Consider the following 21,067-nt stretch of genomic DNA (forward strand, 5'->3'; position numbering starts at 1 on the left):
ATTCTTTAAATCTTCTGCATTACTATAATCTCCTGGAGATTTACTTTGGCTTTAATACACATCTATAGTTCTCTTGTGAAGGGCATCATAATGAGAAACAAAACCATCTCCCATAAATTTGTGAGGTTTTGTTTGTTTGTGTTTATTGTTCCCAGACATCCCTTTACAGTTCTTGGGAAGAAAATGGGAGTAGCGGGGGGAGGGGGGAATAAACCTGCCAGTGCTAAGCTGCAGAGTTGGTCAAATAAGGTAAATGGTGCAGACAAATAATTATATAGAAAGATAGAGAGCATCCAACTAATGCTGAGTCACATCAGCCCCTGAACAAGAGCATAAGCTGACTCATATTTCTGTTTGTGCTAGGACTGCAGTAGCTACTATTATGTTAATATAAACTGTAGCAAACAATAAAATACAATTCAACAGAATGTTTATATTACTTTTCATTGTACAACAAAGAATAATTACAAAGAGATATGGTGTATGTGATAATGATACTGGGTTTCTCCCCCCCTACTCACGATAGAGACTGAATTCTAACCTTCACTCTCCACTACACTTCTTCCTCTCACAATTTTCTGTAGTAGCTCAGAGTTTTCCCAAACCCCTTTGTTTTATGCTGAAATGTTGTGTTCTTGGGTTCACCCCAAAGCGACCACCTTTTCGAGAAAGTCTGAGCAAAAGCAGTTGAACAACTTTTTACTGGAACATTGGGAGGATTGCAGGAACGGGTGGGAAAAGAATGGTTTGTTTTCTATATGTTTCATATACTCAAAAGAGGTGAAGCTAGAAATTTTAAATCTGACATATTTTGTAGATCTCATTAAGACTTAAAAGTCACAGCAAATTTAAATAGTTTGGTTGGTGTAATTAAAATTCAAAATGTTGTGTATCTACATTAGATTTTCTGTATTCACCCTAATGATGCATTCTTTAAGAATTCCGCAGTTAAAGATGCTCAATTCTGCAAAGCAAGTATCTTTGCTTCACGGAACATACAAATGCTGTTAAGGATGACTGAATTACGGAAGCCTGAATTATTGAAGGCTAAATTAAGGACAGATAAATTAAGCATGCTCTATTAAGTATAGCTTTGTTATGACTGCTGAAGTTGGGAAACTGGAGTTTTTAAGTTCTCTATGAGAATCATTTATACAGACCCAGCCTTAAAGTGAACTGTACATAGGTAGTTCACTAACAAAATAGCTAAAGTTCAGGCAATTTATAGGCCAGATGACTTCAATGCAAAGACAAGCTTGCCAGGTAAGGCTAGCCGAAGCTGTAATCTCCCCTAGTTGAATACCTCCAGAAAAAGAATTTTACTGACTCTGCCAGCAAAGAGGTCAGATTTTGTAATATACTCAAGCTTGTTTGCTTTTATCTAGAATATTTTCAAATATTTGATGAAGCATTAGTTATGGTACTTCTGTATAAACAATACCATCTGTGTGATTGACTACAAATTGAGGGCACCTGTAAACTCTGAAGCACCTGTGATTGGCTAGAAATGGATGGCATCTGTAAGTTTGTGTGGCACCTCTATGTGAGGCCATGTTCTGTTTCTTATCTATGCAACAGCTGTCTAGTAGTATGGGGAAATGCAAAAACATCAGAATTAGCAGGACCATTTACAGAGAGCTGTAGTAGATGAACTCATATTATCTTCCTATATCTAGCCTCTATGAGTACATGAAATATAATAGAAGAATCTGGGAATCTAATTAAACCACATCTCCCTTTATTACATACATGTACAGGGCACCAGAATCTTACAGGCCCTAGACTAACCCATCTCTCCGCTGCATCCGATGAAGTGAGCTGTAGCTCACGAAGGCTTATGCTCAAATAAATGGGTTAGTCTCTAAGGTGCCACAAGTCCTCCTTTTCTTTCTGCGAATACAGACTAACACGGCTGCTACTCTGAAACCCATCTCTCCGAAGTTACTCAGGAATTCATTGTGAGCATGGACATCTGGGGGAAGCCCTTGGTCTGAGTAATTGAGCTTCCGATGCAGGAGGTCCTGGACACGTGCAGTGACAAGGAGCTAGTGACAGGGAACTGAAGGGAAGAGGAAAACAAAGGGGGTCTGCATCCCCCACGAACACAAGACACCTGGCAGGTCGCATTAGCATTCTTGCTGCAGACACCACACAGCTGGAAGGGATGACGTAACACTAAACCTGGAAGAGGGAGAGCAAGGGTCCTGCACAGCCTGACACTCGTCACACGCACACCCCTAAAACTCGGCTACCTGGGAAGGGCCAGGAGCAGCCACCCGACCCCAAGCAGAACCGCGCACGGGAGAGAGGTGCTGGCCAAGGCCACCACCTAGGGCGACCAGACAGTAAGTGTGAGAAATCGGGACAGGGGGTGGGGGAGTCATAGGAGCCTATGTAAGAAAAACACCTCAAAATCAGGACATCCGGTCACCCAGCCACCACCTCTGACAAAGAGTTTCGTGGGCCTTTAAGGTAGGGCTTGAAGAGCCGCTCAACCCCGCTGGGGCCGGTCAGGCAGCCGCCTGAGGGGAGCCAACCCGCCTCCGAAGGGGCCGGATTCATTCGAAACACTTGGCTCCTCTCACTGAGGCGAGCAAAGGACACCCCCAAAATGGCGTCGCTCTACCGGGCACCTCCTGGGCCAGGCCCTGGCCGCTTGGTTTCCTTCCCTACACGAGGCCCGCATCCCGCTGCTAACGACCCCTCGCTTCGGCCGCTCTCTCACGCGGCGAAACACGCCGCCCCGCAGGGCGAGTTCTCGCGAGAGCTATCCTGGCGGGGATGGGGGAGGCGGAAGTGACGTACAGGATGACGGCGCGGGGCGGGCTCAGGAAGTGCGTCACGGTTGCGCCTGCGGTGGGCGGGCCTTGCGAGCGCCGGGCGCGGGCCTTTGCGAGCGCCAGAGCGGGAGGTGAGGGAGGGGTGGCGCGAGCCATTTTACTGGTTGCTCCGGGCTTGGCCTCTTCCGTGGGCCGCCGCTGCCTGGAGCGCGGGCCCCGGCTCCCCGCCTCATCCTAGCCCGGCCGCTCTGAGCCTGGGCCAGGGGGCTGTAGCGCCCGCGGTGTTTCCGGGGTAACCAGGGGAGCAGCGCCCTGGGGAGCCCATGACAGCCCCCGACCCTCGTTAGGACCCCTCGGGGCCGGGCCGCCGCGGTTCTGCGCCTCTGGCCGGCTCATGCGGGGAAGGCAGCGTGTGCGGCCTTCCTCCTTTGGGGGGGCTGGGGGCAGAGCGACGGGGCGGCAGCTTGTCCCCCCTCGGCGGGCGGTGACCGCGCCGCCCCGCGATCTCTGGGCGCAGACGCAGCCCTTCCTGTGCGGCTTCAAGGGACCCGCACGCCTCCTTGGCATTGAACTGTTTCTTTACCGGGTGTACAAAGCCTCTGCGTGGATCTGCTTATTTCAGCTCCCCTGCGACCCATGGTGATTTACCTTAACCTGACTCCTAATCAGCTTAGGTTTTCAGCCTGTGGGCGGTGGACCCCTGAGGGTCTGCGGACTAGGGCTGAAGGGTGTGCAAAAGGCTGTCCTTACCCTAGAAGAATGGTTTTCAGTCTGGCGGGGGTGGGGAATGGACCCCTGGGGGTCCACAGACTATGTGTAAAATGTCCAAAGGGCACTGCACTTCCATGTGAAATTTTTTAGGGGTCTGCAAATGAAAAAAGGTTGAAAACCACTGTCTTAGACTGACTACACTACAGCGGCTCAGCTACGGTGCTGGGGAGGCCACTTGTCTGATTTTATACAAGACAGTTCCTTTTTTAGGTGGTTTGCCCCCTATCCACTACTGGGACGAAACTGGACAGGGCTTTGTCGATATCATTTGGGGGAATGGCATTTTGAACAGTACTTCATCCCCACCCACCTGACTTTGAACACATTTCTGCATGCAAGGTCAGGTAGGTGGGGCTGGCAGGGCCAAGGTCATGCAGATGCACTGACACTGTTCCTGGAAGTGCTGAAATGTCCAGTATTCCGGGAACATGTGTGTGGCGACCCTGTGCTGTGCTGCAGCAGCACCATAGCATAGATACTTCCTACATCAGTGGAAGGGTTTTTCCATCAGTACAGTTAATTCACCTCTGAGAGGCACTAACTAGGTCTCTGGAAGAATTCTTCCTTCGATCTAGCTGTGTCTATGGTGGGACTTAAGTCAACTTAATTATGTTGCACAGCACATGAAATTTTTCACAACCCTGAGCGAAGTAGCTAGGTTGACCTCATTTTTAGGTGCAACTTTTTCATGTGAATAAGGCCTCGTGCAAAGTACTTATTACGATACATGTGCACAGTTAGGAGATTTTAAGAAGTATGAAACTTGGGACAAAGGTGACAAAATCCCAGGACTTGTGTGGGCAAGGCTGCCGGAAGCCTGTGCAATTTGAATGAGGGACACTTTAAAAAAAAAAAAAAAAAAAGTGAGATTTAAAATGTTTGAGATGTAAACAGCAAACTTATTCTAGAAACAGATCTTTGAAGTGAATAGACAGGAGGGACTTTCCCAAAGCAGGGAGACTTGACAGGATTGGGGGTATTTGAGGTGACCAAGTCATTTATGCTCTCTGTGTTTAACATTAAACTACATGCATCTCTCCCATGCTCTGGATATATATAACTTTAAATTGACAGTATCAATTTATTTACACTTTCCAATGATGGACTGCCCATTCTATTCCACTAAATGCCCCCAACAAACATAAATAGAATAATAAATTTGGCGTATTCTGTGGCTGCATTAATGGTGCGATTCTACAAAGATTGAAGTTTGTGAATAACTTTACTCCTGTGAGTAGTTGCATTGCACGCATTGGACTACTTAGAAGAATGTGCTTAGATCTTAGCAGAATTGGGCCCTAAATCCTTGTGAACTTTGTACCTGTTGTAAATAGTGATTTGCTGGCAATATTGTTGCCTAAAAATGAAATGACAATACTCTCTTCTACCATATAAGTGTAATTTCAATTGATTTTAATGAGAAGTTGCAGTATGTACATATTTAGCATATACGCCTCTTGTTGTGTGCTGTAAATTATACGTGGTAAAGCATGCTCTTGGTTTCTGTGCTTTCAGTGTGTAAGATAAAGTATGCCCAAGATAACATTAAATGGCATCGCAGTGGACTTTCCTTTTCAACCATACAGATGTCAGGAGGAATACATGACTAAAGTGCTTGAGTGTCTCCAGAAGGTAAGCACTGGGAGAGGTTACAGTAAATTTCCAGCACTGGTCAGGTATTCCTTTGGGATTCATTTGTGTTGGGGAATGGGTGGGAAGGGCAATTTAGGATTTGGAGTATCAGTGTTTCCAAAATAATTCCTTCTACCTACAATGCAGATTTTACTGTGTCAAGTGACAGGGTTTTACCTGTGATCAGGCTGAATTATAATCATGCTACAGAGCCCGCTCTTTATAGGGCTTTCGCCCAGGGCTCTATATTGTGTTTATAATACAATCTGATTCCGTCCACAAGCAGTACCAGGCCATGATATAACACCGTACCTCAAGAGGGTAAAATTTATAATGTAGATTTTTTGGGTCTGGGTGGGGGAAGAGGTTCATAACTGTGAGGATTTCTCTGTCAAAGGGGGCCAGGTCCGAACCCAAGAGCAAGCCCTTTTTTTTTAATTAAAAAAAAAAATCAGTTTGGTGGTTTTAAGCGAAACAAAGATGAAAATAAATAGATTAGCGTATCAGATGTTTTGAAGGTATTGTAACATTTAAAGGCTGTTTGTATAGCATGGTGGGTAAATGTTTTTTGATAATGTGAAAAAAATCTTTTTTAAGAAAGAGGCTGTGCATTTATCACAAATCACAGTTTGTAGAAGCTAGATTGTAATTTATGTAAAATTGTCTGTAGGGCCCTACCAATTTCATAGCTGTGAAAAACGTGTCAGAGACTGTGAAATAAGCACTTTCCTGTGAAATTTGATCTCCCCGAAATCAGCAGGGCTGGGGAGGGACAGGACCTGTCCGTCTCCTGCACTGCGATTATGGGGAGAGATCAGACCCACTTCCACAGGCAGCGCAGAAGTGAGGGTGATACACCCTCACTTCTGTGCTGCAGCAGCTCCAGAGCTGGACTCCGGACTGCTGGCCCTCATGGCTGTTCCCCGGGCTCAGGGCACCTGAGCTCTGGGGCTTCCGCTCCCTCTCCCACATGGCTCCTGCCCAGGGTGCTGCCTCTCTCCCTTCCCCTCCCCCGCCCCCACAGCTCCGGCTGGGGCTTGAGGCTTCCACCCCCTGCAGCTCCAACCTGCGATCAGAGACCTGGGTTGGGTGCTGTCACGCCCTGCAGCTCCAGCTCCTGCCCGGGGCTGCCCCCCCGCCGAGCCCCTGTGCTCTGGGTGATTGAGCTTGGGGCTGCTTCTCCTCCGCTCCCCCCCGGTGGCTCCAGCCAGGACTCAGAGATTCTATCCCCTGAGGCGCCTGCCCAGGCTCAGGGACCTGGGTTGGGGGCTGCTACCACCCGCAGCTCCGCCTCTGCCCCCCCCCCATGGCTCCAGCTGGGGTTCGGGGTGCCTGGGCTCAGGGCTGCTGTCCTCAATGGCTTCTGCCCGGGCTCCGGGCCACCCAATCTTGCCCCCTCCCCCCCACCTCCCTCATGGCTCCTGCCAGGGCTGGGGCAACCATTTTTCAAATTGTCCCGGGCCTCTGGGCACGAGCCCCATGGGCCCATGCAGTAATCCACCACTGGCCCTGACCAGCAGCCAGGAGCCCCTAGCTGGGGTTCTCTCAGCAGCACTGGGGAGATTGGACCTACCTCCACCTCTGGGAGCCTCCTCCAGCTGCAGGAAACTCTGCAGCTGCTGCTTTCAGAGCTGGGGTCTGAAGGTAGCACGATAGTGAGTATGGCAATCCTGCAACCCCCGTACAACAGCTTTAGAAACCCCCCCCCACGATCCCCTTTTGGATCAGGACCCCCCACAGTTACAACACCTTAAATTTCAGATGTAAACATCTGAAATCGTGAAATTGACTAATTTTTAAGACCCCCATGGCTGTAAAATTGACCAAAGTGAATTGTGAATTTGGTAGGGCCCTAGTTATCTGGGTTGCAAACTGCGAAAGGCGACTCTTACAATTTAAACTACTAATGAAAAAATACCTAGTTTTTCTCCTTCCTTGTTCATATACTCTCTGCTTCCCACTCCACCAGACTTTATTTTTAATTGTACATATTTTTTAGCATGCAATTAAAAAAAAAACAATGCCAGAAATGTTAGTGTTAAATCTTTTGGGCAGAAATGTAGGTAGTTTTTTTCTTCCCTCTCTCTGAAACTTGAAAAAAGAAAAGAAAACTAAATAAGTAGTCCTTATGTTCATGCAATCTGTCCTTAATTTAAAAAAAATTGATGGTGTACTTATGGTGGTATCTACTTGGCATCTCCGCAATATAGTCTTAGTGAATGTCAAACAAATAAGGAAACGCTTTCCAAAATACTGATTATTCTTTGCCTGGAGTGCCTAAAGTAGTTTTTCTGAGATTTATGTTCTTTGTTCCACCCTATCCAAGACCTGAGCTCTTTTGTGAAAGAAGAGAAGTTTTACTCTCCATGACGCTCCAGCATTCAGCCTCATCATAGTTGCAATGTTAGTTGCTCAGTAGACCACCCACTGATGTTGGGCTGTAAAAGCAGATATAATTTTAAAGCTGTTTTATGAAGGGCCTTAATAGTGTTGAGACATAATTTGCCTTGGCCAATGCATAACCCAGGCATAAAAGAATGTAATTTGTTTTAAAACTGTAATGTCTGGCACCGTTCTATCCCTGGTGTAAATCATCTATACTGCATGATTCAATCTTGTGATGTGGAGTGTATGTTTAAACTATTAACTTGCTTAGCAAATCAGTCTCCATCTACAGTCTTATAATCATTTCCAATTTTAGCCTAAGGCAGCAGCTTATAATATTTTCTTTTATTTTAACCTAAAATTTGTCATGTGTCAAGCAAAGTATGGAGAATTTCTGTGTGAATTAAAGGATAAAATAGTCCATGAATCTGTGTTTTAGGTTGACCACTCCACCCCAGTTAGTGGAGCTCTGAAGAAGTGTTTTTTTACCCACGTAGTGCATCTGAAGAAGTGGGTTTTTTATCCACGAAAGCTTATGCCCAAATAAATCTGTTAATCTGTAAGGTGCCATCGGACTCCTCGTTATTTTTGTGGATACAGACTAACATGGCTACCCCTCTGATACTTGACTGGGGTATCAGAGTATCAGCCGCGTTAGTCTGTATCCACAAAAAGAAAAGGAGTAAGTGAGCTGTAGCTCACGAAAGCTTATGTTCAAATAAATTTGTTAGTCTCTAAGGTGCCACTAGTACTCCTTTTCTTTTTGAATGGAGTAAAGGCTCTTACAGGTTGTACCTCTATGTGTCAGCTTTTACAGGCTTATAAGCATGTACATATGTGTTTCTAGTGGAAGGTATATCATGCTACATAAATCTGTACAGTGATGTGGTTATTCTTTTCCTGGGAAAATACTGTACTATATGGTGATCAATGCTAGGCAAATTTCTGAGCTGTCCCCAAATTTTCCTTCCTTCTCCCTGTCTTTATCAACATTAAAGAAGGTGAATGGCATTTTGGAGAGTCCCACGGGTACAGGGAAGACATTGTGCCTCCTCTGTGCCACTCTGGCTTGGCGGGAGCATTTTAAAGATACCATCTCGGAATGGAAAATTGCACAGCGAATGAATGGAGTGGAACTCTTTCCTGACAGACCCATGTCGTCCTGGGGTGACGCTGGCAAAGATGCTGAAATCCCAGGTAAATGTCCCAGCAGGCAGACTTTGACTGTTATACTTGGTTGGGAACCTTGAAGGAATGACAGAGGATGATTAGTATTTTTTTCTTTTATCCTTGTCATGTACCTGTGAATGCCACAATGGCATTATTTAGCAGCTAAAGCATTATTTCACACTTACCTTTTACTGATGTAAATCTAAAGATGCCCCACATAACCTTTCTCCTTGCTACAAGGCAATAAAAATATCCACTTAGCTCATTTCCTATAGGTGAATAGCTGGACTGTAAAATTCCTTGCTGTCTCCATAAGCCACGCTGTTACCATAGCACCAGCTGGGGAAAGCAGGCTAATGATATCTTTAGTTCTTCCTTCTGTTTAGTGCTAATAATTTTTTTCTTTTTTCTCCCTTTGGCAGCTTATTACACTGATGTTCCTAAAATAATTTATGCCTCCAGAACCCATTCTCAGCTTACTCAAGTCATCAGTGAGTTAAAGAGCACAGTCTACAGGTAAATACAAATTAAGAAAATGCTTTTCAGTCAGAGTAAAAGGGTATTTTTTGTGTTGCGTTGGATGACTACATATCTGATGATGTATCCCTTGGAATGCAATTTTCATAATGCAGATGGGTGGAAACGGAACTTCTCTGGCTCACTGTGTAGCTTTCTCCCATGCTGAGGATTCTGCTTCCCATTCCTCTTCCTTTTCTCACTCCTATTCCAAAGTTTCCTGTATATAATCCCCTTTACTTCAAAAGTTCCTTTGAAAAAGTGTGGTTTTCTAGATGGTTTTCCAGTCAAGCCTGTAAACTTTTTTGTGTATGAAAAGAAATGTGCTTTATATTTTTCTTTGTTCAGGGAGAGATGGATTTTTCAGTTTATCGGGGTTAATAGAATATTTTGCTTGTATTCCTGCCAATGGTGCTGATTCATGTAGCTCCATGGTTCTGTTTTTTGAATTTGTCCATTAGTAACTGCTTGAGTATCTGTATGGATATATCTTTTCAATGAACAAAGCTATTTTGAATGCTTGCCTTCAGCCACAGCTTCTGCAGTAAATTATCATTAATCCAATCTTCCTGCTATCTAAAAAATAGATTACAGTACAGTAAAAAAGAGGGTTCTTTTTTAGGTCCATGGTATTTAGATGTGGGATGCTGAGCCATTATAACAGGATCTATGTTTTGTGGGGGTGCTTTTTGAGAGAGTTGACTAAAGCTACTATTGATTACTCCCTGCCCCATCAAAATAATTTCATTAATGCATGTTTAAATTTGAGAATTTATTGCTGCTACAAAAAATTTACTGTGATGTTATAGATGAGAAATGTAGCTGTTGAAAAGCCTTGAGATTCCCAAATTTCTGACATCCACTTTTATTCTTTCCAGCCAACTTTCACATTTGAAATACTTGACTCAAGCTAGCAACATATGTGTTCAAAAGTCTGTTTTTCTCTCTCTTGTCATCCCTCCCACCCCTTTTAATACCAGCTATTTGGGTATTTTGTTTAAATAGGCCAAAGGTTTGTGTTTTGGGCTCCAGAGAGCAGCTTTGTATTAACCCTGAAGTTAAGAGGCAGGAGAGTAACCACATGCAGGTAAGAACGCAACAATGAAATTGTGCAAAGCTCATACATGTAAGTGACTGTATCTTGGCTTTAGGGCATGTAATTTCTAATGCTGAAATTCATTACAATCCTCGGCAAAACTCAGAGGTATTAGTTGACCATACAGTTGGAGTGCTATAGAAAGTTTGTGTTCTTGTCGTGCTCTGTTAGTGAAGAATTAAATTCTGGGATTTACCTTTCCAAGAGGGGTTGTGACTGGTGAGAGCATGTGAATTAGTTTTCTGTATTTAACTTGCAGTCCTGCCATTTGCTTGCCAAGTGACCCAGAGCAGGTAGTTTAAAATGACACCATCAATTTAAAAATCATGCTCCTGATTGAAAATGTTTTACCTACTGTTGCCAGATGTAATGTTAAGGACTCCCATAGCTGAAAAAATAATAATGGGGAAAAATAACTGAGTAATCTGTCACTTTCCCCCTGTTTGTTTGGGTGTTTTACACAGCAATAGGGAAGAGAAGAACACTGAGAGGAAAATGTGATTGTGAAACTGCAAACGTTGGCCCAGGGATTTGTAGACAGGTGTAGACCCTGTAATGGTATTTGATTCATTACCTGAAATTGACCAAATTTCAAATGACTGGTGTCCCTTTTCTTTCTGCCTTAGTTTCCTTATTTTTAAATTGGGTTCGATACTACTTCCCTTACGTGGCCTAATGTATGTAAGGCACTTAGGTCTTTATATAAAAGGTACCATAGAAATCCAACATACTGGTGATGCTCAGAGGGTATTTTCCCCTTTTTCTTAGGCAGGACAACTTGTTGGTATCCCGCTATTTGATTCTCATTATTGATGATCTGGTATGCATTTCCTCTAGCTTCATGCTCAAAGGGCATGCTGCATTTCCGCAGCCCCTATTGGTAGCTGAATAAAGAGGCAGTATTAGAAGGGTCTCAGAGGGAGGTTTGGTGGCTTCTTCAGGCAGGTGGATGCCCCTGGGGAGGGAACCTATCTGTGGGAAGTATGGAGGCTTAACGATGGATATACAAGTAAAATCCTAGGAGATGAAAAAATTTGGGAAAAAATAGCAGCCTCATTATGAAGGAGTCCAGTGAAGCCACATGTTCGTAGGCTGTGGATTATAATCTGATCCTCTTTCGTGCTTGGTTGGGGTGGATGCTGCACCGTGATCAAGGTCTGTAGAAAATGTGAGAAGAAAAGGGATTGGTTTTTTAGAGAAACCTTTCTCCATTCCTTATTATGCTGAGCGAGTGTCCCTGAATACGTTCATTTACCCTGCCTCTCCCTCCACAGCCTTGGGCGAGCTGTACCTTTGCGCCCTGAAATATGCTTTATCTTGCAGATCCACATGTGCCGAATGAAAGTGATGGCTCGTACTTGCCATTTCTATAACAATGTGGAGGGTAAGTTTGGCTGTGGAGGCAATGCCCTGATTCTGGGCAGAGAGATGCCTGGCAGGTAGATGGGGAAATTGAAAAGGAATGAGAGAACCCATCAGCACCTGAATGTATGCATGTACATTTACTTTTAATAGGTTTTTAAGCTAATGCTCAGGAAGGGTACAGGGTCGATATCCCTGAAGACTGAAATCCTTTTTATTTGTCCACAAAACAGAGCAGGAGCAGCAACAGTGCAAATTATCCATATAATCCCGGCAATATGTTTCACCCCTGACCTGGTGAGGCCCTTCTAGGAGTGAGAGTGTATTTCGTTCTACATGCCCATTCAGCTCTTGGCCTCTTTGCTGTGACTGCTAGCAATTGAGCTAAATGAGAAAGTGGGGTTTGGATCAGACCACAAATTAATTTCATGTTAGTCACCAAACTGTTGTCAGCACTACTGAACTGCAACTCAGCAGACAACCATCATGCTACATGATACACAGTTCAAGGGAGCTGGGAGGAAGTATCCAAGGAGTCTGCTGGTGTGGGATGACAGACCCCTTGTCTTCAAGTGCAGATGGTTTTAAATGTCCTTGCAGAACCCCCATTCAATAAACTGTATTGTGCTTATTGTATCTTCTGAAGGATGATGGGCTGGGTTGACTGCTGGGTTTCAATCCTGTGGTTCTGTGTATTTTAAGATGAAGCTTAGACCAGTAAACTGTCCTCCTGAATTTTTACTAATATGTGTACACACACACACACGTACACACACGTACACACACACACATCCTTCTTTAGCACAAGACCAAGTTAAGGAAGGGATAGCAGTTCCTCTTGCCTGTGTGAATTATAAGGCTTTCAGGTCATTGAATTTTGGGCTGGAGGAACTGAGCAAATCAGAAATTAGGTTAGGACTAAACCATTGAAAAAATTATGGCACCAAGATGAGTATTAGCTCACAAGCTATCATCTACACATGTTGTAAAATGTAATTAAGAGTTAAATCAGCAGGTATTCACATTTTCTTGGAGCCTGTCCGGGAATTTAGAAGCCGCAGGGCCAGATTTCATAGAATAATAGAAATTAAAGTTGGAAAAGGACCTGCTAGGTCAGTGGTTCTTAAAGCCGGTTCGCCGCTTGTTCAAGGAAAGCCCCTGGCAGGCCGGGCCAGTTTGTTTACCTGCTGCGTCCATAGGTTCGCCGATAGCGGCTCCCACTGGCTGTGGTTCGCCGCTCCAGGCCAATGGGGGCTGCGGGAAGGGCAGCCAGCACGTCCCTCAGCCCGCGCCGCTTTCTGCAGCCCCCATTGGCCTGGAGCGGCGAACTGTGGCCAGTGGTACCTGCGATTGGCCGAACCTGCGGACGCTGCAGGTAAACAAAGCGGCCCGGCCCGCCAGGGGCTTTCCCTGAACAAGTGGCGGACCGGCTTTGAGAACCACTGTGCTAGGTCACATCTAGTCCATCCCAAGAGATCCAGTGCAGGATTGTTCCTTGCAATATGGACATTAGGGTAAAATCAAACACTATTTATATAACAGTTCTCTGTGGAGTGGATGGAACAAAGTACAAAATTGACTGAAATCTTCAAATGCTAATGTGTGTTTGTCTGAAGCTTGTGCATCGAGGAGTAAACAACAGCCGGAGCACTCAATGCTTCTGGGGCTACAGCGCAGCTGGCTCTAGATTATTGCACAGAGAATAACCTCAGGCCTTAGTTTCAATCCAGGGAATCAAGACAAGAGATTTCGATAGAATCCAGTGAATTCGGAGCGAAGTACAGATGTGATTGATTTTGTGATTATTTGCTTCGATTTCTGTAACTGTTCGTTATCTCCTTCACAGAGAAGAGTACAGAGAAGGAACTGATCAACTCAATCTTTGATATTGAAGATTTGGTTAAAAATGGAAACAAGCACAGGTAAAGTTCCTCAGTGTCCTTGTTCTGGGGAATGCATTTGTATGAACTTGACACACCTAAAAGTTCCAGATGAGCAGCAATGACCAGAGTTGAGTAGTTACATGTTGTTGTGCAAACAATTCTCAAGAAATCCATCTCTGCGATGAGGCCTTAGTACCTCTTCCTTGAGCTGATGGTGTATTTGAGTCCTGATCTGCTGCACAGACAAAATACTGATCACAGTCAGGCATACCTGAGGAGGAACTGCTGATTATGCAGGTGATGTGGTGGTTTTATGAGGTGGATGAGACCACAAAATCTCTTACCACTAGAGATTTAATGATCTAATCCAGCATTGAATCCTGGTCTCCAGGGGAGAAAGATTAGTGCATTAATCACCAAGTCACCTCATTTTTCTCCTGTTTGGTATCTTGATCTGTGTTTTGGTGGACTGCGCAGTTAGGTATTAAGTCTGGCGTTCCTTTTTACTGAAGTATAAATAAGAAGGGCGCACATGGATAAAGCGAGGCATCTGCCTTAAGGTCCAATGTTCCAGTCAATTAAAAAACTGATTAGAAACCTTTGAGAGCCTGAAACATAATAAATGAAACCAGAGTGCACTTCAGTATTTCTGTGGATATTGTTTTATAGTTCATACTTTTTTTTTTTAAACAGAGTTTGTCCTTATTATCTATCTCGGAGCCTGAAGCAGCAAGCAGATATTATTTTTATGCCTTACAACTATTTACTAGACTCAAAGGTAACATTTTTATTTTTAAATTCATTTTTATTGATTTTATTGATTTTTTTTTTGTCAGATTCTAGTGGATATGCCAGAAAGAATGTGCATAGCAAGCAAACTCCTGAGGTGGTTCACTTCAAAACTAGCTAACCTAAATCTCCATTGCTGCCGATTAAGCCCATTATTTCTTGTCCTATCTTCAGTGGACACTGAGAACAATTTATCCCCATCCTCTTTGTAAGGGCCCTTACCATATTTGGAGACTATCATCAGGTCCACCTCAGTCATCTTTTCTCAAAACTAAACATTCCCAGTTTTTTTTAACCTTTCCTCACAGGTCAGATTTTCTAAAGCTTTTATCATTTTTCTAGCATTCCTCTAGACTCTCTCTAGTTTTTCCGCATCTTTCCTAAGGATAGATGTCCAGAACTGGACACAGTACTCTAGTTGAGGCCTCACCAGTGCTAAATAGAGCAGGCTGGTCTTTCAGCTGTCACAGAATATGAAAGTGAGCTAAAGATGAAGAGGATATTAGGAAATGAATTGATTGAACTTTATAATTGTACTGCACATAATACTGTGGGTGTGTTCTCTTTTTGCAAGGATGACAAACAAATATATGTAGAAAATACTAATGACAAAAAGAGAAATTGGAATGAGTTATAATACGTTAATGCATCCCTTAAGGTATTAGTGTTATCTTCTTTCTTATGCATGTGAGTGCCTCTCAATTTCACCTTTTGGGTCCCAATCCCACTCCTTCACAAGACAGACTGCTATTATTCATAAGATGGACCCATGATGTCATCTAACTTTCAGCACAGGTGTATGGCCTTGTTCTTACCTCTAGAGGACACATTGACTATCTCCATTTCAAGGGACTATGTTGCAGTGTAAGCAACCAAAACTGTTTTGCTTGCCACATTCCATAGTGAATTATATCCTGTCCAAACTCTCTCATGGTCCAGTTCACCAAGCTGTGTCTGAAGGCAGTGTTGCTATCTCACCCGTGTCCCCTTTGTTTTTGCTTTTAGAGCCGGAGAGCACACAACTTAGATCTGAAAGGGACTGTGGTAATACTCGATGAAGCTCACAATGTGGTAAATTATATCTGATTTTTTTCCCCCACCATTTCCCCTTCTTCACCCAAACACGAAATCTGGCCCTTGTAGGGTTACATGTAACAAGGTGAAAGCTACAGTAAAAGAAATTATTTCAGCTGCTAGTATGATCAGTTTAGAAAGGTGGTTATTAAGTATACATTTGCGACTCCGTCTATGTTGAAGTGGGTTTGTGTTCTGCATGAATCTTAGCATTAGCTAAACCGATGTCTGTAGCAGTACACCTTCCACTCTCCATCTATAGTTGTGTGATCAATTAGGAAGCCAGGATTCTGATATTGCTCCCAGTCTTCTGTCAGGGGCTTCGCATTTCTGGTAGTGATTGAATCCCCAATTTCTGATATCAAGGAATTAAATAGATATGATACAATCAGTGCAGCTTCTTGCATTGTGTCCTTCACTGAGGGTGTGTTGGATATAGAGCAAAGAGAACACGTATTGCAGCAGTGATGCTCAGACGGAGGCTTGCGTGGCTCTTTAATGTGTCTCCTGCGGCTTTTTGCAGCACATGATATTAAAACTGTGTGATTTGATTATTAACCAGTCTAAGTTATTAACCATTCAGGATGCCTTTACTATGTTGTTAACCAATTGTGGTTGAGAAAATAATACTTGATCGGTCATTTTGCTGTGAGAATTATATATACTCAATATGTCCCCTGTCCTACTGTTTATATATAGTACTATAGTAAATGAAACAATGAAGTCACGCTACTATGGCTCTTTTGGGTAATGTTGATTTGGCTCCTGAAGCACTGAGGACTGAATATCCTAGCATTACAGGTAAAACTTTTACATAATGAAGAAGTAGGATGAATTATTCAAACCAGTGATTAAGCCCAGTGAGCACCCAGACCTACTCAGCAGTTTGTACTCAGTGCTAGATCTTGGAAACCTATCTGAAAGACCTACATTTACAGTACAGCAGAGCCCCCGAGTAACACTGTGCTTGGCAGAACTGTTTATTTACTGTTCTAGTGGAAGAGTTTCTTGCATAGCCTTATCGCTTCTGAGTCAGGCTTTCCTGAAGCAATCCTGGCAGATCTTTGGATCAGCTGGCACCAGGGATTTAACCCCTTTTCTGCTGGAAAGTGCAAGTAATCAGTTTCCTATGGAATGTTGTTCAAATGACTTCAGAATCAGGAAATTGCTAGGTACTTCATTTGGTAAGCAGCCCTGGAGCACCTGTCTTGTTTCTTGTATAATTGGTGATTAGAAGTGAAGAAGTGATGATTAGTGAAGAAATTGACCAGTTCTTGCCATAGTAGTCTGGTCCAGTTCTGGTTTTTCAGGTGTTTGTGTTGCACTTGGGAGAGATGTGGAATTTTATTTGCTTACTGAATAACTAAGCAGATTTGATCATTCTGGTTCTTATTTTCAAAAGTGCACAGAATTTCTGTGATTGCACACTCAGGTATTGCTGCTGCACTTAGATATTTAGTTATGTTCCTAACTAGTACATCTGCCTAAACTAGTCACTTTGACACACAGCTGCAGTAGCTGCATATGCAAATTGGGTGGACAAAAAGCAAACATTTTGGAAATAAAGATTCTAGGTTCAGAAAGGTTCAGCTTCTATGGAATGTGAGCTCCATGATGAAAGTATTGAGTCTCTGCTGGCAGTGAGTACTCCTACCTTGTAGATGGAACCTGGAAAAGCAGACTCTGATGTAGTTTCATGTACTTTATTACAAACAGACAACTAGAGAGCCCCCCCACCCCCAGTTACCACACCCCATTGTATTAGTTCTGCTCTGACATGGGCTATCTCACCTTTAAATGCTGGATAGCACGTGAGTGTCTCAGCAATGATAGAAAATCATATTTATTTCACAGGCATATTTGTTGAGTTGTTTTTTTAAGAACAAAGAAACAGCTGGTGGTCTCTTTGAGTAGGAACTCTGTAAAGGGAAGATTGGATTCCTGCCAGGGCACCCTCCTCCTATCAAGCAGATACCAGAAGGTGTTGCATTACAAGATCATATCCCTAACTGGCTCAAACACTAGTTCAGTGCTTGGATAATGAAATACAAAGGAACTCTTAAAATGTGTCTCCTGATTTGCCAAATTACACCACTTTGAATTTCTCTCTGGCAGCGGCAAGTTTTATTTTCTAGAGTGCCTGTTCTTGCTGTTGTCTATTTTGCTGTAAAATGGCTGCTAGAAGTAGAGGATGTTTGGCCTGAGGTAGGTATAGAAATTATTTTTAGTGTTGGAATATTAATCCAACAGTGCCTTAATCAAAACAGTCCTTTCCATTAAAAAGTGAACCCGGTTCCCACAGAGCTTTTCCTTGTCACAGCACGTTATAAGTCTTAGGGCTTGTCTACACATGGAAATTGACTGAAATAGCTAGTCTGGAATAAGCTGTTTTGCTCACCCTGTAGACAGTCTTTGCAGAGGCTTTGGGCAGTGGTGCCCCTCAATCCCTCTTATTCTTTTCCTGTTGAACGTAATAATCAAATCTCCTGTGGGCTGTAATACTTTGGTCTAATTTTGGTTGATGGGTTTAGTGTACAGGTAGTGTTGGTGACTTTTGCTATACAGGAGATCAGACTAGATGATCTGGTGCTCCCTTCTGGCCTTAAATTCTATGACTGTATTCTGGAATAAAAGTGACTTTTATTCCAAAATAGCACATCCATGTGGGGAGCTATTCCAGTATAGCTATTGTGTAATAGCTTATTCTGCATCTCAGTTTCCCCATGTAAGCAAGTCCTTACTATTTCTCACAGCTGGGAGGAAGGTCAATACTATCATCATTTTATGGATGAGAAAACTGGGGCGGAGAGGGCTGTGACTTGGCCAAGGCTACAGAGAAGTACTGTCAAAACTAAGATCTGAATACTTCCCAATTCTACCCATTAGACCACATCTCTTATGTAAGGGTATTCATTTCCCTTCTCCATAGTTGATAGTTATTTTCTTTATTTGTGTGTGTTGTTTAAATCTAAGATGGCATGTATGTATGTTGTATTTTATCCCTCTACCTTCATTCATTACTTGCCATCTTGAGTTCAGGGGACTGCATCTTCATATACGTGTTGGTCTAGTGGTATGATTCTTTCTTGTGTGAAAGGTCCCAAGTTCAAATCCAGAAGAAGTCCTGCAAAGGACAGGAATGGTTTGGTTCCTGTAAAATTTTGTGGAAGGAAATATTTGTGGTGTGGAAGGACAAGCGCATACACCACAGAGTATGAGAGAGGCTGAGGAGTTATTGGACATCCAGATTCAGGAAGCATTGCCACCCAAGATTCAAGAAAGAAAGAAATTGGTCACCAAAGCAGAGTGGGAACCAGAGAGGAGAGTTGGCAGTTTGTAACGATCAGAGGCAAGAAGTTCAGGTGCATTCTACATGGCTGGAGGCAGGAGAGGAGGGGCAGGCCATGACCACCAGACAGAATCAGTCCAGGAGGAATTCCACATAAGTAGAAGAATCTAATAATAATCATGATCTCAGCATAGAAACTGAGGATATAGTCTATGAAGATGCAGCTGGTCAAATGAAACAAAGAGCTGGACAGGACATACCTGTAAGGTTGGCTACTCAGCCCAACCCACAAAACAATCAAATGTACCCACAAAGAGATTTCCAACCAACTAAGGAAGACAGAAAATCCCCTTTGGGGATTCTGTACTAAGAAGAAGAAGAACATCCTTTCTAAAGGAGCAGGCAGAAAACAGGATTGTGTGCGGTCTTCCCGGAGCAAAGACACCAGATGTGACTTGAAGGCTGGATAGACTTCTGAACTCAGCGGGCAGAGATCCACTGGTGATGATGAGTAAGGCATCAATGATGCTGTTTCCCAGGATACCTCACAGATCATAGATGACTTTAGGGAACTCGGAAGGGTACTGAAGGAGAGGAATGCTCTAGTGATCTACTCTGAAATCCTTCCTTTGCCATGAGCAAGGGAAGGCAGAAGACTTTAGAAGTAAACCGCTAGCTAGGTAAATGGCACAAGGCAGTAGGATTAGGTTTTGTGAAACATTGGTCCACCTTCTGTAGGGGCGAGGGGACTGTCCACTTTGCATGGCCTCTATCTCAGTAGAATGGGAACCACTCTTCTAGGGTACAGGCTGGCTAGACTTGACAGGGAGGGCATTAAACTAGCAACAAACGGGATGGTGAAAAGAGAGAAGTAGTAAGCACTCAGTTACAACAAACCATGATGTTCAGAACAAAATTAATCAAGGTACCAAGACACGTGAAGTGAAGAAATTCTTTAGTTGTCTATACACCAATGTTAGGAACCTGTGTAGTAAACAAGAGGAATTGGAATTGGTTATTTATGAGCATAAATTCAACTTAGCAGGTACTACTGGAACTGGGTGGGATGGTTTGCATTATTGGAATGCTAAGTCAGTGGTTTTACCCTATTTAAAAGGTTCAAGTGGGCAAAAGGGGAGGAGTAGTGGCAGGCTGTCAGAAGTGGCATTACCTGTTTCTGAGTCTCTGACAAGTCAGAAGCAAATTATCTTGAATGCTTATGGGTCAGTGTCCTAACAGATACAGCACAAGATGGGGTACTAATTAGGGATGTAAATGTTGTTTTAAAAGTTAACCATTTAAACTATTAAAATTACATTGTTTAACCGATTAAAGGAAGAGGGGCTGGGGCTGCTCCGGCCGGCCCAACCAGGCCCGCGGCTGGGAGTTAATGGTTAGGGTGGATTAACGGTAGGACTAACGCTTACCAGTTAACCATTTAATATTTTACATCCCTAGTACTAATTGGGGTCTGCTAGAGACCACCAAATCACCCTAAGGAACAGGATGACCATATCCTCAAGTGCCTAACTATAATGCGTAGGAAAAAAATTGCATTATCATGGAGGACTTCAATCTGAATGACACATGCTGGAGTGCTTGTGCCACCAGTACTAAAAAGTCCGCAGAATTTGTAAATATTATAATGACAATTTGCTAACTCAAAACGTGTTGCATCCCACATAGGGGAATTCAGTATTAGACCTCATCTTGACAAATAGAGAGGAATTGTATTTAGGAGTTTTAAAGGAGCTGACTGCGGAGCTCTGTTGGATCATTAATATTGATTTTCAATAACTCTTGGAACACTGGGGAAGTTCCAGAAGACTGGAAGAAAACGAATGTGCTAATATTTAGAAAGAGTGAAAATGGTGACCGGGTAATTATAGGCCTGTTATCAGTCCCAGGCAAAGCAATGGAAAGGCTGATACGGCACTCAGTAAAGAAGGGTAATATAATTAATGCCAATCAGCATGAGTCTATGGAAATTAGCTCTTGTCAAACTAACTTGGTACCTTTCTTTGATGAGATTACAAATTGGTAATAGAAATGATGTAATATATTTAGACTTCTGTAAAGCATTTGACTTGGTAACACAGAAAATTTTGATTAAGAAATTAATTATACAAAATCAAATAGCACACATTAAATGGATTAAAAACCAGCTGACAGGTCTCAAAATGTAGTTGTAAATAGGGAATCATCATCAAGCATGTGGATTTCTAGTGGGGTCCTGCAGGGATTCATTCTTGGACCTCTGCTATTTCATATTTTTATCAATGACCTGGAAAAAAAACGTAAAATCGTCACTGATAAAGTT

General features: G+C 43.2%; 2 protein-coding genes across 11 annotated transcripts in view; one reads left to right on the top strand and one right to left on the bottom strand.

Annotated features, from left to right (window-relative positions):
* Positions 1-2,766, bottom strand: part of STMN3 (stathmin 3) — a 37,783-nt gene extending 35,017 nt beyond the window's left edge. For 3 of the 4 annotated variants that reach the window (XM_077832157.1, XM_077832155.1, XM_077832156.1), the window contains exon 1: positions 2,408-2,765. Coding sequence is in view for 1 of the 4 variants with exons in the window: in XM_077832153.1 (XP_077688279.1) it covers positions 2,634-2,686 (53 nt within the window). In the remaining 3 variants the exon portion in view is untranslated. Of the gene's footprint in view, positions 1-2,407 lie in introns of all 4 variants that reach the window. The other variant, XM_077832153.1, reaches the window with a different exon arrangement.
* Positions 2,767-2,842: 76 nt separating this feature from the next.
* The window catches only part of RTEL1 (regulator of telomere elongation helicase 1), a 118,017-nt gene continuing 99,792 nt past the window's right edge, over positions 2,843-21,067 (top strand). For 6 of the 7 annotated variants that reach the window (XM_077832236.1, XM_077832240.1, XM_077832241.1 and 3 more), the window contains exons 1-9: positions 2,932-3,419; positions 5,067-5,183; positions 8,567-8,765; positions 9,161-9,254; positions 10,260-10,341; positions 11,674-11,734; positions 13,559-13,634; positions 14,289-14,373; positions 15,390-15,455. In XM_077832236.1, the coding sequence (XP_077688362.1) occupies positions 5,082-5,183; positions 8,567-8,765; positions 9,161-9,254; positions 10,260-10,341; positions 11,674-11,734; positions 13,559-13,634; positions 14,289-14,373; positions 15,390-15,455 (765 nt within the window). In that variant the 5' untranslated portion in view covers positions 2,932-3,419; positions 5,067-5,081. Of the gene's footprint in view, positions 2,912-2,931; positions 3,420-5,066; positions 5,184-8,566; positions 8,766-9,160; positions 9,255-10,259; positions 10,342-11,673; positions 11,735-13,558; positions 13,635-14,288; positions 14,374-15,389; positions 15,456-21,067 lie in introns of those variants that run through there. The other variant, XM_077832237.1, reaches the window with a different exon arrangement.

Source organism: Eretmochelys imbricata, chromosome 13 (genome assembly GCF_965152235.1).
Source record: "Eretmochelys imbricata isolate rEreImb1 chromosome 13, rEreImb1.hap1, whole genome shotgun sequence".
NCBI lineage: Eukaryota > Metazoa > Chordata > Testudines > Cheloniidae > Eretmochelys > Eretmochelys imbricata.